This window comes from Falco cherrug, chromosome 2, assembly GCF_023634085.1.
Source record: "Falco cherrug isolate bFalChe1 chromosome 2, bFalChe1.pri, whole genome shotgun sequence".
Taxonomy (NCBI): Eukaryota; Metazoa; Chordata; class Aves; order Falconiformes; family Falconidae; genus Falco; species Falco cherrug.
This window is the reverse complement of record NC_073698.1, coordinates 86,436,367-86,454,718: the sequence shown is the minus strand read 5'-3', so window position 1 is coordinate 86,454,718 and position 18,352 is coordinate 86,436,367. Positions and strand designations below refer to the sequence as shown.

The 18,352-nt window shown below is 40.1% G+C and overlaps 1 protein-coding gene across 20 annotated transcripts in view; it reads right to left on the bottom strand.

The window, feature by feature from the left end:
• Positions 1–18,352, bottom strand: part of DMD (dystrophin) — a 1,162,157-nt gene that overhangs the window by 8,017 nt on the left and 1,135,788 nt on the right. For 14 of the 20 annotated variants that reach the window (XM_055701082.1, XM_055701080.1, XM_055701083.1 and 11 more), the window contains 3 exons: positions 12,916–13,159; positions 12,443–12,566; positions 8,340–8,432 (listed from right to left, as the gene is read on the bottom strand). In XM_055701082.1, the coding sequence (XP_055557057.1) occupies positions 8,340–8,432; positions 12,443–12,566; positions 12,916–13,159 (461 nt within the window). The other 6 variants (XM_055701084.1, XM_027804067.2, XM_055701094.1 and 3 more) reach the window with 3 other exon arrangements.

The window sequence follows — 18,352 nt, the reverse complement described above, 5'->3', positions numbered from 1 at the left end:
CATTACAAGCAGCAACATACAAATTCTAAAATCTATTTTGCATCAAACCAACCACATCCGAAGTGCACAGTGAAAACCATCGCCCATTTGCACTGCTGAATACAACGCTGCGGAGCTGGTGAATGTTAGTAGCATTCTTCATTCTGCAATAGTGTATCAGGAAATTAAAACACCTGAATCTCTTATACCTCTCAACTCTCACTGTTCTGAAGAAAAATTTAAAAACTACTTAAGAACTGGAGATGACGGTTGGTATATTGACACATATATGTGAATATAATTGTGAGTATGTAAGCAGAACAGCAAGAGACATGTGTCTCCCTGTTGTGCTTACGTACATGAGCAACAGAACATAAGTCAATGACCGCAGCGTATTTGCTGACCACATTTATCATCCAGAGGCTTAATTTCAGTGTATTATTTTCTCTTCCCCATTCCTGAGTTTCCTTCTCTGGGAGGGTGTAAGAAAATGCAGACCCCTGAGCTGACATTGTCTTTGCTGAAAGTTGAGAGGTACGCTACTGTTAGAGCACACACGGGGAATGCACTCAGCAAAATCAAACAAAACCCAAAGCAAAATAAAATCACCACCACCCTTTACCAAACCCAAGCAAACCAGTGCTGCTGTCACACGCATGCTGGGCACAGAAAACAAGCTGTGACAAACAGAAACCATGGCAGTGAGCCTGCATCTCACTAACCTCTCTCACTGGCTTTCCAGGGGCATTTCTTCCTTTAGGAACAGAGAGAGGAAGTGAAAGAAATATTAGAAAAGAAAGGGAAAAAACCACATGTGAATATATATTTTATACTGTAGGAGACACTTCAATTTCCATTTAGGAATTTAATATAAATAAAATAACCACGCTTCTGCTTTAAACAAAGACTGAAAGTGCACTAATATCCACTAAGATTCTGAGTTGATTTATTCAAGAACAGTTCCATAATCTGTGGCTTGGTTTTAACTTAGCAAAAACACTTGAGAAAATGACTAAAACCAACTTACAGACCTTTCAGTTGAGGACAAGGACAGCAGAGATCTCAAGTCACTTCCTGAGCATCCAAATTTCCTCAATGTGAGTACTTCTACGAATCAGTATTAGTGGTAAGATCACGTTTCCCCCCCAGCAAATTAATTCATGCGGACATTTTCCATTTTATTATGGCCTACATACACATACACAGGTATGCATTCATATGTACACACACCCATATCCACCCACCCCCACACACACCTGGAGCTGTATAGTGGAATGTAACATGCTCACATTCAAGATAAAATTTATTCCAACAGATGTTTCCAACAAGCTGATCTGCAAGCTTGGTAAAACTGAGGGGGTGGAGGGAGAAAAGGAGAAAAAAAATTCAAATAGAAGGGGAAGAAAGGGAAAGTATCTCATCACTTTTAAGTGGTACTGCCAAAATGGAGGAGTCATTAATGGGTTTAGCTGAAAAGATGCTCCTGACGAGCCTTCACAGAAGCCATACTTTGATCATACTGATTCTTCTCAAACGCTTATCATAGCATATTTGTTCATAAAAAAAGAAAACCAGGTGTGAATCAACAGCAGAAACACCCCCTCATCCCCCTTCCCATCGCACAGCCAGTGGCAATAAGATGCTTGCTGTTTCTAGAAGCAGCGTCCCACTATCACTGTCATGTTACTGACAGCACCAGTACCACCAGACTTGCAGTCATAGGTGACAAAGTCACTGCAGTAGATGCTGTTCAAGAAAAAGGATGATCTTTGCACCAGAGCTGTTGTAAATGATGTAACTGTAAACGCCGTATGGGACAATGAACACACCAGTCAGCATAACAGTAACCTAACTGCTGTTGAGTTTTGTCCTAGGTATGGCAGTCTGCAGGAGGAGGGAAGGAAGATAATAAATAGCTTCGTAGGTATTTTACAAGGAGCAGAACAAGAAGGCTCAGCAACAGAGCAACGCTGAGCAGGGGTGGTAAAGGAGAGGAGAAGAGGGTAAAGGAAGCGAATGGCATCACCGACTACCACAGGTCAGAGCCACCACTCACCTACACACGCCGTGCAACAGAAACAGCTGGGGCAACCTCTGGAGGGCCTGGACAGCAAAGGTTATGATTTCCTGAACAGAGGAGGTTTTATTCCCTTCCTTCCTCTCTACCTCTCCCCAATAACACACTTACTATCAGAAATGATAACAGTATGTCTGAAGTCGTGCTCTGCATGTGCATTTTTATTCTGCTGTTAATGGGAGCCTTGACTCAGGTTATGTCTACACCACATGTGCTGGTGACCAGAGTGAGCCTGACGGACAGGAGAGGTGCTGCTTCACTTCTAAGGACTTCACCTTGCACGCCTGCCTAACTCCCTAGGAATTATGAGAGCACCTACACAGCCTGTGACCTTCTCTGGTGCTTTTACCAGGAGCCATGAATTTCCTAAAAAATGCCTCCAAGGAGGGAAGCTGACAGCTTCTCACCAATATAAATCATGTAATAGAAAATCCTTGAAAATGAAGATAAAACCCCCATTGCATGCTTTGGTTGTCTTCCGAGGAAAAGCTCCAAGGTTTAGGTGAGTAGGTAGCTACCTAAGGCCTCCAGGAACTGCAGCATGGAAGAGCTGGGTGTGCAAGCATCCTGGGGCATGAATGAGATCCAGCAAAAGACAGTTTGGTTTGGGTCAAGAGGAGAGAAGGAAATGCCTACATGCAAAATACTGGATCCTTTTGGAGGTCTTAAGAAACGCCTACCTGTCTGCACAAGCACCTAAAACTGCAGCTACAGTGTCTAATTTAAGTATCTACATAAGACAGATTGGATTCTGCTTGAAAATGAATGTATTTAAAGGTAACTGAGATAGCTCTGCACCACACAAAACATTTGGCGAGGTTAAGTCTGTGGTGAGTAATCAGCCATAGAATTTGTTAAATGCAGTGAAGAGTAGCACTACTACAGTAACAGCTAATTTCTTTTGGAGGAGGATTAAAAAGAGTTTAATGGATTTTACTTTGTTTTCTTCATTGCATATGAATGAATGCGTGTCTCAAGTTTTAAGACAAGGAGTGCGGTTTGACATAAACTGCAGAGGAAGAACACAGACTGTATTGCTGCAGTTCTGAAAATTTGCATTCCATAAGGCATCAAAACACTGATACACAATCTATGGGTGCCCATTTATCCATTATTCCTGCTCAAATCAAGATTTCCTGCCCTTACAAAATCAGTCTTTCCTTCTTTTTCTTTTTTTGAAATCTACATGACATTGTAACACAGGAAAAGGTGCACCGAGAGCAATCAAATCAGACCTGAAAGCAGAGGCACTAATGAAAACTTCATGCATCTATGCAGATTTAGATCAAAGCACAGAGCATTAAGCATCTACTGCACTGCCCCTCTCACTGAACTCAGGAGAGGGATGGCCTGCAGAGGGGAGATCTGGATCTGCAAAGAGCTTTTTTTTTCCTTAAAAAATTGTTCCTTGAAGTTCTGTTAAATTCATTAATGTATTCTCAGTTTATATCAGGACTCAACTTGTAAATCATGAAAGATCTAGCCCTCACCATCCCTGTCTTAGCAGAAATCCACAGAGAAGCTCAGCCACTTCAGTACTGTTGTGCCACAGGGGAGTGATAAGGGTTCTCAGTCATCTGGGCTAACGGATGTGGGATGTAGGACCATAGCACAGAGAAGGGGATGCAGTCCAGAAGAGGCCAGGGTAGCTCAGCTGGAGGAGTATTTCCAGAATACCCCACACTGTAATAACTCCAGAGTACTCTTCCACTGATTCAGTAAAGCGTGAAAAGTCTGTGTGGTAAGACATTTTGCTGTCAGAATAAGAGAAACTGCATTATTTGAGTGCTGAAAGTTGCTAGTTCCACTTAGGACACCAGTCCCATTCATGACAGCGCCTGGCTGATGGAAGAGAGAGGGAGGACAGAATGTGTCTGATGTGGTTTTATATGACTGAGATAGAAATAAAACAAAATTTGTAAAAGGTGGTGCTATTCTTAATGCCATTTATTTATTGCCAAGGGGTCTTGTAATTTCACCGCACAAGATAACATCTGTATTAATAATACTATAATAGTATTATACAATAATATAATACTATAGTAGTATTATATAATGATAATACAATATATAATGATATAATAACATCTGTCAAATAATAATGGTGAGTACCAATCCCTCTCCAAATGTCTTCATGTTGTCATGGCCTCTTAGCTCTTCTAAGCCATTGTGGTCTCATTTCCAACCACTCTTGGCTCCCCCTTCCTCATTATCCTCCAGCAAGGGCTCTGCACTGAAAGCCTGGGAAGCTCTCTCATCAATTTCAGTTAGCTCAGGAACTTCCACCCCTACATTCCTCTCTAAGCTTCATTCACAGAAAGCATCTGCCACAAAACTAAAACCGCAAAACACAGCCTGGTCCACCATGAGACCCACCTACAGCAGTGCAACTTCCCCAAGTGCTGCAGAGGAGATGAATTTGGCTTTAAAGATACTGGCCTGCCACTCTTACTTTCTAACTGTGAACCAATTCCCTGGAGATTTAGTAGCTTGGGCACAAATACAGCGTGAAAATGTTTTCCTCTGTGGCCCATTATCAAGCAGGGTCAAATAAACCACTGAGGTGGTATTTAATGGTAGATTTCCACTAAATGTCAGACCTCTGGCTTTGACATCTGCTTTGAGCTAGCACAGCAGCTGTTTGACGCAGCTGCAGCAGTTGTGAATTTGCTGGGAGCAGCGAAGTAAAAGAGGAACGGATGGGAAGCCTTGTAGATTAAAGGAAAGAAAAATTCCTTAAGGACAGCAATCATCAGGTATTCAGCAGAATTTTCCTCTCCAGAAATGAAACAGCTTTTTGCACCAACAGTAAGCTGTGCAAGAAGCATGGAGGTCCTCCGCTCCTTAGAAAAAGCCAAGAACTGCCTAAAGGTTAACTCAAGAAACAAAAAAATCCTATTACATTAACACAAGTTATTGCACCCGAGATCTGCTTATGCAGGCCTATGACATGATTTGCTTAACACATGCTTGTCTAAAATATATTCCAAATGATGCTATGAAGCCTTGATGCCCTTTAAAAACTAACTATATGCAGCAAAAGCTTGGAAAATACAATCAAAATGAATATATATCCCCAGGTGAGTGGCAATTAATTACTTCTACATTTTATTGCTTTGTTTCAGAAGTCCGAAATAAGAGCTACTACTTGCTCTACAAAACTACTTCCCAGCCTGAGCAAATCTTACTCTTCAAATGCTTGGGATGATATTTAGACTAAACATTTTGGTTTTAATTTGTATCATCTGATGTTCAACTATACATCTGTGCACCCAAGCCCAGAAATTTAGTCCTCTTCTCTCTTCACTGCTTTTTCAGCTCTGAACTTTTGTCTTGAACCAAAGCCATCAGAGTTCAGTTTGCTCTTGTCATATTCTTCTACACTCCTTGAAGTTGTTGTTATCCTAATTGCAATAAGATGACCAGAATTATGTCCCTCATTCAAAAGGTGTATCACCTCATATGCTGTGACATGCTGGAGCGGGACTTTTAGCTTGAAATTTAACATGCTTTTTTTACAGGCCACAAAGGAACCCCAAATTTCATGTCCTGCCAGTAACTTCCCAGGCCTTTTAAAACATCCCTAGATTTCCTCAGTTGATTCCATGTATAAATTTCAGGTTATTTGTATGGGTGCTTGTCCCTGGATTTCATTTTGTTATTCTCACTTTCAGTTTAGGAAGGTTTTGATGAGTGCCCTGTGCTCTCTGCAGCTCTTCTGGAACTGCATGCTCTGTGTGTATCATAGCAGACTTCTCCAGACTTCTCCTACAGCATTAGTATAGAAATAAACAGAGCTACTTCTAGTACCACTCAATCTTGGGCATTTAATCCATCTTCCTTTTAGTTTTAGTTCCTAAAGATAGTATACATCACATGTGGTGCCACTTTACCCAAGTAGTTTGAATTCACCTCTCACATAATATTTCATAAGCTCCCGAATCACAACACACTTCTGAATGCCAGACTGGGATGACCGAGTTTCTTGCCTCTGCCAATTTTTAAATTCTACTTAGTAAGAATTATTATAAGAAAATGTATTCTTTATAGATCTCTACTCATCACTTGTTTGGGCTTATTGTTCTGCTTCCTGAATACCTACAAATAACTTGAGATTCAAGGCAACCTGTAATGCAAAGAAATAAAATACTACTTGCACCACGTTTGAATCCTTACACTATGCCCTCTTCTCAGGCTGCTTTGCCAAACTGCTTTCACTCTTTTGCAAGTGCATGTTCATCTTTTATTACAGATTGGAAACCTGAGATACAGATTTGCACCTCTCGACAGCAAAATGGCCCCTGATTCAAGGACTTGTTGGGACGAGTCAACCCTGCTTCCTTTTCTCCTTCCTGCAGTCTTGTAAATTTTAAGTCATATCCCTGATGCCCGTGAGATCTGACTGACCATGGCATCCTTCACCTCATGCTGAAGATGTACATGAGGCTGCAGCAAATTAGCTGTGGATGTAAGCTTTGTTTATGTGGGTATAAATCAAATATAATCAAATCATTAAAATGGGAGTAGAAGAAAACTGCAATAACTGAAGTCTGCATGAGATCTCAGCAGAATTCACAATGTCAGTAGCCTTCTATATCAACCAGTGAATGGAAATCAATTCGCACTGGTTGTAGGACAAACTGTCTCACAGAGGACCTGACCATTCCTATTTCTCAACCAAACTTTATATTCTATCAGTTTCATTCATGAAGCTTTGTAGTTTTCACTAATAAAATCAAAAACCTTTTCTATTTTCAGTCAGTAGGGAGTGATATCTATCAGACTGATCTCTTAACTATTTATACACAGGAAATGAACCTCTATTTCAAATATCTCATTAACTGTTGTTTTGTAAATTGCACCTATTTTACTTAAAACTAAACTTGTTTTTAAAACGAAACACTCTTTGTCAGTGTCATCCGCTATGATTACAAATTATATACCACATTTGGTGAATATTTTAACACATGGGGTATCTTCTACGTCTAGACACATACAATTATGCAAGATCTCCTAAATAAAACATATTTACACAAATGACGGTTACTGGTAAGAAAGCACTGTCTGTCGCAACCTTGTGTACACAGCAACACAAATAAGTCCATTTTTATCTGCAGACCAGTATTTGAAAGATTTTTTGTCTGTTGTCTCTGATAATGAGTATCTAGGCAAAATGAGGCTTGGGCATATGACTTTTTCATATAATGCTGAGGTGGCGATGAATGTAGTTCACAATATATTGTATTAGATTTTCTTCAATAATACGTTTCTAAATGATTCCATCTTTTGATCTACAGCATCAGATCTTACGCAGTTTATACTGCCTTCTCCTTTTCCACTGCTCATAGATAATGCCTGGTGGGAGCTGAGCCTGCTTTGAAATGAAAGGATGGAGAAAACTTGACTTCACTCAAAGTCTAGCATGATGGTTAACACATTTATCTGCTAAAGGAAGACTCTCTGGGTGATGTGTGAAACCTATGCAGAGAAAGGGTCCTGCAGTAAGTCTGTTCCCCTACTGAAATCCACTTAACAGGCTGTCAGTAGACACCGGGACTTTCTTTTGCCAAGAGGTTAATGTCTGAGCCTTCTCTCACTGCAACAGGTAATATCCCAAACTTCCCTTCTCCTGCGAGGAATCTAAGCCATTTTTCTTGGCAGTAGAGTATTTTCTCTGGGCTCAGAGAGGACCTTCCTAAATGAAAAAGGTTGAATGAATAAATCCCAGTAATACAAATGCTTATCTTTAGCAAACAACAGGAATGAGCAAAACGGAAGCACTGAAAGAAACTCTGTGGCTGTTCGCACAAGTGCAGCGTTTGCTGTACAAACAAGCAGCTCACTTGTTTTTCCTCCATCTCTCTGGATACACATGCTAGAAGGTCGAGAACTTTTGACTCTGAACTTTAATATTATTTCAAACCAGATTCTTCTTGGAGAAAGGTAAGAACAGAAGAAAAATGTGCTAAGATTTGTATTAAAAATAAATCAGCAAGGGGGCTGACTGAAAAGGAGAGAAGCTGTGAGAAAAGGTACACGGCAAAAGGGACAGGAAAAAAAAGTCTCAAGACAGACATTGTTTCATCCGTGTATCTAGCAAGGGCTGCCTGTGGAGATAGCTTAAGGTAAAGGAGGAGCAGGCTGCTTCTCCACTCTAAATAAGACAGCTAAAACAAAGAGCCACAGAAAACCTGAAACCACAATACAACCCCCTGAAAATACCAAGGAACAGAAACTACTTTTATCTTCTTCCCTCTCATCTGCCACAGGCAGCAGCGCTCACCTCTGGAGCTGGGGAAGGAGTTGTTCAGCTGCTCCATCACTTCCTCCAAACCTGTGCTTGTGTCCTGGGGAGGGCTGAGCAGCTCATCCTCGCCTGGAAAGCAAATCCACACCACTGCATAAGAGCCACTGTAAAACCATTTGCTAACAGCTTGCTATTGAATATTTCCTTCATGAAGCTAAGGCTGTTCACTTAAATGCATTTTCTGCTTAGTACATAACCAAAATTTCAAAGCTGAATTTTCTTCACTATTACGTTTCTCTTTCTTTTCAAGGATCTAAGGGAAATTAAACAATTAATTTTAAACAATTAACACTGACTTTGATTTGTAAAATGGGATTTAAGAAATAACCTACTCTGGTAAAATAAGTGGGGTAAAATGCCTGCTAGGAACATTTAGTTCCATAAATGGCACTCGCTGTTTCAGCTTCTCTTACTCTATTAACGGAAAAAAAAAATTGCTGTTGTGAGTGCTGCTATTGAGCAGCTTTCTGATAGTGCTGGATTCATGTTAGCACTGCTTTGCTTAGCTGCGTAAATCAGGAGAAACCCAGATTCTCATCTGCATCAGTATTAATATTTCTGACAGTTTAATTGCATCAGATTGGTGCTCCAAGAACATTCAATTGTACTGTAAAAAGGTTTAGCAGCAGTTTAATAAAGCGAAATACATTTCTCCCACTGAATAATTTCTATAACCTGATTACAGGGCAGCAGCTTAATGGGAAATTCAATATATTTTTTTTTTACTGGGTTTTTTGTGGTCATGGTTTCAGATAACTAAAATCCCTATGTTGATTTTACTGTAGACCCTAGCCTCCAATACAAATAAAGAGTCTGAAAAAAGAATACACCTAAAGGATATACTTTGAGTGAGATTCTCCTCTTCTACTAGATTTCTTTTATCTCTATGAAAGCACAAAAGCAAATTTGCCTGATGCAATAACCACGAGAAGTACATCCTTATTTTGAAAATGACTTAATGACCCCTTTATTCCATTACGTCTTGCTCTACTCAACTTGAGTAATAAACTGCCTGATTTTCTGTTAGCATTTACTTTCTTCGAACACTGAGGTGCTCCACGGTAGTGGGAAACCTACTAAAAAGAGATGCAAAAGGAACACTTCAGGACTACATATATTCCCTATTAACAGGCTTAGTGTTGGCCTCACCTTAGGGCCAGGAGTTTCACAGGAGTTACTACTGACCAAGCGTAATCTTTCCCACTCCAGTACAAGAAGCAGGGTAAAGCGTCTGCAAGAAGCACTTAATTAATATAAGTGATGGTCTTCATATCAGCTTCTTTTATTCCGTTAATGATCTAAAAATAGATGCTGAGACTGTCTGCAGTTTGTTCAGCTTTCAGCTGGTGCTGGGTTCACGTAAATCAACTCACACCGTGAGTTACTTTTGCATCAAGAGTTGCACTTAGTAGAGTGCCTTAGTAGAAGTAATGCCCTTCCAGCCTCTGCTGATGTCCAGGTGAAAACTCAGAATGAGATCTTACTGCTTCTACCCAGGCTGAGTACCTTATCAGCATGCCTGCGGAAAGCCACCTGGCCCTAAAGATCAGAAGTGGGCAGTGGTTCTGCTGTCCTGGCCAAGAACTGAGGACAGGCACTGGTTTTCAAATGGCCTGGTAAGCGCTGATAAAAACTGAACTGTGCTGACCCTCAAGACTTCTGTATCTTTTATTGAAAATGCATTATTTTTATTTTTTTCTCATTTGGATGATTTGTCTGAACATTTCCTTGTAAATGACATAATAAGACAATGTGTCAAAAGTAAAGACACCTTCAGACCTCAGTTACCTCCCTTCACCCCACACAGTCTTTCCCATTCACGTTTCTACAAAAGGCTTGGAAAGCTGGGCAGGTCTGGTGGTACTTGAACAAATTAAAGTTCAGCAACAGCCTCTTGGCTCACATGCCTCAAAGAACCTCCTCTGCTGCTACATTAGAGGGGGAAAAAGGCCAAAGATCAGGACTTTCTCATTAGAACTCTATCAGAAGAAACAAAGAACCCTTCCACTTGCCCAGGTGTATTTCAGATAATTCAGAGATAAGCTCTTCTATTTGTAAATCAGGATTTCAGTGGATCGCTGCTTTTACTGAACAGCAGGACAGCACTGCTGGTTGAAAACCTTTCACAGTAATCTCTCCTTGAGAAAGCAGAGAGACAGAGAAGTGCAGTGGGTTTACAGTCAAAGAAAAAAACCCAAGGATTCCTTTCAAAAAGAAAAATACATAAAAGCTACCACTACATTACCTCATTGCCTGAAAGAACTTGAGATACTCAGTATTTTCTTGAAAATTATGACTCCCTCATTATTTGGCACATGCTTGCTGCGTGGAAGCATTATTTACAACACCGCTCCAGTTCCCTTCACAATTCAAGAATATTTTAAGTCATGCTTCAGAAAACTCTTAGACTAGCAAGCAAAGCTTCCTGGTGTGAAAGAACACTGGACAAACTGAATTAGTTGTGGTTTGTTGGCTCGATTAGTAAATCTTTTCATAAGCTCTGCTTCATGCTGCCAACAGCACTGCTTTGCTGAGTTTCAACATGATCATACTGATAACAATTTAACATCCCTCTGTCCTTCCACATATCAGCTCCATTGAACAGACAAAGAAACCCAAGTCATGTCTAAATATTTGCTTTAAAATAGTTTTCGCACTTTATATGACTAAATGCATGCAAATTAATTAGTCTCACAAGTTAAATGGGAATAATTTTATACTGAGTCAAATAAAAAGTAGTAAATTATTGTACTTTGTCCTACTAAAGGATGAAACACGAAACTACAAGACTTTTAATAGATGGCTGGGAATCACTGTCTTTCTATCTTTTCCTGTATATTTTAATTAACACATTTTATGAAATTCATGACATCTCTTCAAAAAGCTGATGCAAATGACTCCACTGACACATCATGTCTACCCTGTGTATGCCATACATAGAAAAATATTTACTCACTAGTAATACGAATAAAGAAATACCCAAATGAAATTGCTGTTACCTGTGATTATACTCTCACTCCCAGGATTTAACTTGAGCATTCCTAAAGGTAAAATTTTATTCACATTTTTTTGTTGTAGGGTGTAGACAACCCATCTTGTTTGATACTGGCACAGGCTGATAGGGACGGAAGAAAAAGCCCTCAAACAAGCCGCATCTCCCACAACGATGGCACTTTAGACACAGCAGAATGTCACCTCCCATTCAATTTCTTGCTGTCATCGACTCTTACCAACTGCAGCGAAAAGCCCTCACTTAAGCCTCTGACTCTTACCCTAAAGCCTCTAATACACACTAAATAAATTTCTGTATATGAAGCTGAATATTATCATCAGACCTCAAATATTATCTTGTTGAAGTAATTTAAGCACATTTGCTTAAAGATGTTGCAATGGTTGATTGCTTTTTTACGAGCAGAAAATCCTTACCACTTGGTAATAAATACTTACTAATTATGTAACAGATAGGAAATTAGGAAAACGCTACAGAGCAGTTATTAAAAACACCAAAATAATAATTCCAGCCTCTAGCTACAGAATATTACTTAACCTTACTCCAGAACTCGTATGATGTTCATTATCACATCTGATGTGACATTTAGAAAAGACACTATAGACGAGCACTGCCTGTGAGTGACAGCTCAATCCTACTGACTGAGCCATGACATTAAAAATAAGATCACATCAGTTAACGTGGGGAAGATTAATCATACGTGTGATCTCTTAGCCATAATTAATATGTACATTTAAATTAGCCATGTCATGCTTAACAGCTGAAAGTCAGTTTGAATAAAATGGTTAGCTTTCTAGTGATATTTGGTTTTGGAAGTCAAGCCCTGGCTGAGCTTTGTATTTAATGTCAAAATATCCATGCTACTGTGTGCACCATGACCAAAAGCAAAAGTCTGAACCATAATGAAGATGTAAAGTCTCAACAGCCAGATGATATCGAAGATCATTGCAAATGTCTACTACATTCTCATTTGAACTGGAGAGAACAATAGTTTTGTCTGTAAGGACTTTTTTGCTGGAAAATAGAACCATAACTATTTTTTATGACAGTGTGAACTTTATTATCTTACCCATGGTTTCTGAAGTCTGGCTGCCAACTACACGAAGAAGCATTGGCTGACTGCTGTCTGACCTCTGCAAAGAGGTAGAAGGAGATGATAGTGTTGTACCATTCACCTTGGCATCTGCCTGCGGCTGAAATTTCAAGAAAAAAAGAGATTGTTATTAACAGCTCAGTACAGTTGCACAGATCTTTCTAGCTCTGTATTTTTTATTTATTCCATGAATACACACAATTTTCTGTCTCTTTTTAAGTAAATATATCCATGCAAATGAAAAAAAATAATACAGGAAAGAAGACTAAATAAGAACACCAAAACATGATTTCACCTTCTCACTTGCAGCCTGTAGAACAATTTAATATTTTTCTCTGACTAGCCTCTACAGATATGATTTCTTGGTATGTTGTTGCTACTGATAATGCTTCACACCCTGTTTGGAAAATTACTCTACCAAGTTCTAAAAGAAAGGCCTGAGGACTCACCTGCTCCAGCAGCTGCCTCAGCCTGTGCAGCTGTGACTCCAGCTGTTTGTTGTGATCCTCTAGAATTTGCATCCTGGCCTCCAGGCGGCCCTTGTGCTGGCGAAGCAGCTTGGCTTCTGCAATGAGCTCAGCATCCCTGGGGCTTTGTGGAGAAACCGGCATCATCTCCGGTGGGGATGGCAGTGGAGACAGTCCTTTGTGGTCATGCTGTTGCTTCAGACGGTCATACTCTGCTTGCAAGTTTCTGTTGAGAAGTAACAGGAGGTAAAAGCTTTACGAAGCCAAATAGGCTGGTATAGGCTACCCTCTGCACAGGGCCCTGAGAAGACACCTCCTCTCCTGTGGTGGTGCGAGGGGGCAGAGGCTCACCTGCCTTTCATTCTGCTGAATCCACATGCCTGTAGGCTTACATCTTGCAGATTTGCATGGAGCTGATATTACAGGGACCTGTGATACAAGCACTGCCTAAAGGCTCTCTGCATCACCAGAATTCACAATTAATTCCCTTCCAGGGCACAGGACACATAAGGCTGGCTGGGCTCCAGACACCCTCCCGAAGCTCGGGTACCGTCTGTCCTGGGCTCAGCCCTCCCTCGGCTTCCTGCATTTAACCGTTCCTAGCTGAAGTCGGACTGCCTGTTTGCTTCTACGCACAAATACACTCCAGGAGTAATCAGAGCTAAAAGAGGACTCTCAGTGATCAAAGCGCTTTACAAACACTAATCAGAGCAAATGCCACCTGGCCTACCTACCCATTTTACAGATGAGAAAGCTAAGCCAGAAAGGCAGCCACACAAGAAGTCAGAGGAAAACACAGAATTGAAGAGTTCATTTGCAACCCTGCTGTCATCAGCCAGGTCACATCACTTTCTTCCTATCTGCACCTGCATTTCCAGCCTCCCTTTAAAATTACTAACCTGAGGGCAAGACAAACTAGTGACCCACTCTGTTTAACTGCACTAACTTTTGGGGCTATAATCTCCATTTTCAGTTGGACTGCCCTGTCTAGAGTGCTACTTTATGGCATTGCTAAGCTTGTTCTTTTAGTCCGTAAAACACCAGTTTTATTCCAGTAAAACATACCAGAGATTAATATAATATATAGTGGTGAAAAAAAAAATCTGAGCGGGAAGAGCACAGAAGGTAGGAAACTGAAATGCTGTTAGGGGTAACACAGTCCAAAGGTGCAAAAATAGTAACTTTGTAACAGAAACTTTATAGGCAAGGGAGACCTAATAAACTGCACTGGGATTTTGTTGCCATGATGTTCCCTTACAGCTTCCCAGAGGCGGGGGGAATGGCTGGATGCTTTGGTAACTGCTTACTCATCACAAGCAGTGACCCAGATTTTATTTTTTCGAACTCGCTCTTATTTGAGGTTGTGAGAACAGACAGTTTTTGCCAGGTCTGCCTGCAAACCACAATACACACTGACAGTTTGGTCTAGAGGCTTAATAGCACCTCAGAAACCTCCCAATAAACTTCATTAAGCTCTGAAACACTTCCAAAGGTACTTGCTGTGACCAGACCAAGAACTAAAGCAGTACGCATCATTTCACATGCATAAGAAAGCAATGCCAAGGACAAAGACAGGCTAACGACTGTTTCTCAAAGGTATCTGTACCCCTCAGCAGCTGCACCACGGACGTGTCCTAACCTGGGACTGTGGCACCCCACTAGTACATGACCCCTAAGGGATGCCTGTTCTAGATCCCTCCTCTGCAAAGGGGGATCTGCAAATTTAAAAAGGTTAAAAAAAGGCATTGATCATTCTCAAATTCAGGTTGTTCCAAAATTTCTTTCTCTAAAACCCACACAAAGAGGGAAGACTGTGGAGAGGGTTTTTTTCTCAAAGAAATTTTTTTGTTTTAATGAAATACAGAATTTCAAGTCCACGAAAATTATCTGGAAAAAAGAAAGACAGACTACATTGGGTGTTGTTGCCTTAACATTACTTAATGTCTTCTGATACTTCTGGCTGAATGAACTGGTGAATAATTAATATAAATATGAAAGGGAATAGAAATGAGCATGACGACAGTATCACACACTGCCTTACTACAGAATAAAGTTTATACAGGATCGATCATTACACTTGTTTTTCACAAAGTCTGTAGACAGTGGCTATCGCTACCCCATGAGGAATTTCCCAGGTGTACAATACAGATGATACTCTGCTAACAACAGACTGAAAAGCTGGAAGTGCTGTAAAGCAAAAGATAAAATATCACCCTAAGGGAAACAATATAAATGCACTTGGTCATACTTACAACATAATCAGGTACTTTGCTTAAAAAAAAATAAAAAACAAACCTACAATTATTACCTCAACTATTAAAATAGAGAAGTCCTTCCAGTAACTATGGTATTGAAAAACAAGTGAGGACGAGGGAATAATTCAGATAAAAATGCTTTCATGTCTGATACAAAACAGTTAAAAACTCTAAAAGCCTACAGAAAAAACATAAAAATGTGAAGGATATTGCGTATTATCCAAGCAGAGATATGCCTGAATTTGTGAGTTCTGTAACTAAATACAGCAATATTGCTGGAACAAAGGAATGTCATTTCGAAGGACATGTGAGTTTGCCCAGAGCACCTGGGTCACTGAGTTTTTCAGCTGTACCTTTTCAGTCCAGCTACCCAGTCCTTAGTCCAGAGAATTGAGACTCATTATTGCAACTTTTTCAGAGCCATAAGAGAGAGGGATGTGGAGTGCAGACGATCAATAGTATCATAATAACTGGGATCTAACCATACAGGAATAAAGATTTGTATTAAAACATAGGGGAGAAAAGCTGAAAATTAAAAAAGAAAGAGAGAATTCAAAACCTCCTGTAAGAATATCCCAGAGGAGAGAACAATTGTCTCTTATTCCTACTTCTGGAATAGCTGTGTGGTGAAAAAGGACTGCTGCTGGAAACCAGATATCCAAGGCACTGCCCATAGCCCTCAGTGTAAAGCCTCTGTGTCCCAAGGAAAGGTGCTCTCTGACATTTTCAGCATAAAATGGGATGTAAGAGAAAGGGGAGATGAGAGCATAATCTTCTCTAAATGAATGCAATTAAGCAAGCACGGGCAGTACTAGGAAACTTCCCTCCTTCACAGCTCAGACTGGCTGACATTTACATCTGGCTGTCACAAACAAACAAACAAAGCTGCTGCATCTTCTGATCACTGGGAAAATCTATTCTACTTCAGTATAACAAATAGTCAAAGAAAAACACCATATATTTCATTTACTATGCTTGCACCTCTTCAAGGCATTCATGAAGAAAAATAACAGAGGAAGCATGTAATGTACCTTTGATTTATGCAACTGTAAAGAGCTGGCTAGTAAAGAGCTCATGAGTTATTAATCACATCTATCACTGGCAGCATTAATTGCGTGGCGACAAAAACCCTAGTGGACCCCATTTGCTGAGTAGTCCTCTCAAAGGCAACTGAGAATTTGTGAATTCGTGTTATTTTTCATCTTCCTACAGAAAACCAATTGTATGAAGAAATGGACAAAGCTGGTAACTGAACCACCTACCCCTGTCCCTCACTAGAGTGCCCGTGTTTACTCATGGTGCATCACACTCTGAAGATACAGTTCTCCTTCTTCAATGCCAAAATAAATAGCAAAAGGAGACACATAACGTTTAGAAATGCATCGCTTCCTTTGGCAACTCTACAGAAGGAACTTATTTCAGGGGGCCATTCATTGGTATTCAGATTTGAACACCGTAGATGTATGGAAACAGGGTAGCTTTGAGATTCAGGGTATTAGTGTTTCTCCAGTGACACACGGCCCACCACACTCACAGTGCAACTCAGGAAAGCAAAAGGAAGGCAAACAGCTCTGGCTGCAGATCTCATTTACTAAGTTCTTGTTACAGTGCAGCCAGAAGCTGGAAGAAAAAGAAAAGAACGCAAGAGGTCTTTTTACAGAAGTATGTCAGTGAATCTTGATTCAACTAATATATTAGCAACATTCACTTTCTTTAGTCATTAAAATAGCAGGAAAGTACTGCTATTGCAAAAAATTCTTTGCAAAAAAGTTCAGAGTCTCTGTCAGTACAAAACCATATGCCTTCAATTTAATGCTAGTACAGTCCATCCTAGTCAGTATAACCTACCCTACAGTATAACCTATGTAATGTACCACTTTAGGTGGACACCAAAAATCTGTCTTCTCTGTTTCTGAAATATATTCATGCTTAAGGAAATTTCAAAATGTTTTTGGGACAGTTTTATAATTGGGGTTTTCTCTTACATTGGAATATAGTAACAGTGCCTTCCATAGCAAGATTACTTTATGTCTACTGAATATGTAAGAAACGGTCTCTACCACAATATTCCATGTGATGTGAAATTCAGCATGAGTCTGAAGGCCTAATACTCAAATGAAACATTTTCACCAATTGGAAGTATTCTCTAAAATCCTCACATTTTAGCAAATATAAATTATTTAACAGTCAAATTTTAGCCATAAATTATTTAAGGTAGTCACATTTGCAAGCCACAAAAGCACTAAGGTCTCAAAATGCTAGCAGATAAATAATGAATATCTAACAAGAGATCCTTGGAACTGAAAAAAAACCCAGTCAGAACTGTATCACAGCTAGGTTAGTTTGTAAGTATGATAATACATTTCAGAAGAATTCAAAACAGGCAACAGATCTTTTTAAACTATCCAAAAGCAAAACCTCAGAATTACAATTTCAAAGAGCCTTTTGCATTTAAGTAACAATTCAAGATAGAAATATTTGGAGACCAGAAACTGCAGCTGAAAACCAAATGCAGGTCAGAATTCAATAGACAGCTCAGAAGAGAAAAAGAAAAGTCAAAACATGAAGTGAAAAAGAGAAGAGCTTTTTTGAAAAGAGTAAACTGTGGAAGGTGGAAGAAAAAGAGAAATGACAATGAAGTGTTTTGAATATCGTAGTATTGTGTCTTGTTGGTACTTGATGCAGGTTTCCTAAGAGCTGCTGGGAAGCGACTGCATGTGCCGACTCTAACTGTAAAATAATACAAGATACAGCAGAGAGAGCTAAATCTGCATTGTCAAAAAGCATCAGAAGCGTATGCAACAAAAGTTGTGTCAACACAGGCAGGAAAGGATGACTATTTATCTAACACTGCTAGGTGCCCATCCACCTGCCTCCCCAGGCAAAAGCACGACATCCAGCTCAGCACCAGGGCAAGGAGACATGCTCTGGCAACAAGACCCGAGGTATTTACAATGGAGATGAAACAGTTCAGGTGCTTTAAGGCAGGGCTCAGCACCAGGCAGTTACAACATGATTTGCATCACGTTCAGCTCATTTCCAAGCAACAGATTCACTGAGTCTTCATGCTATGGCAATAAACAACATTTACACGGAGGGCATTTTAGCATCAGCATGGGAAGGAGTATGTGTTCACCCAAGGAATTAGGTCCCAGGCTGTTGAT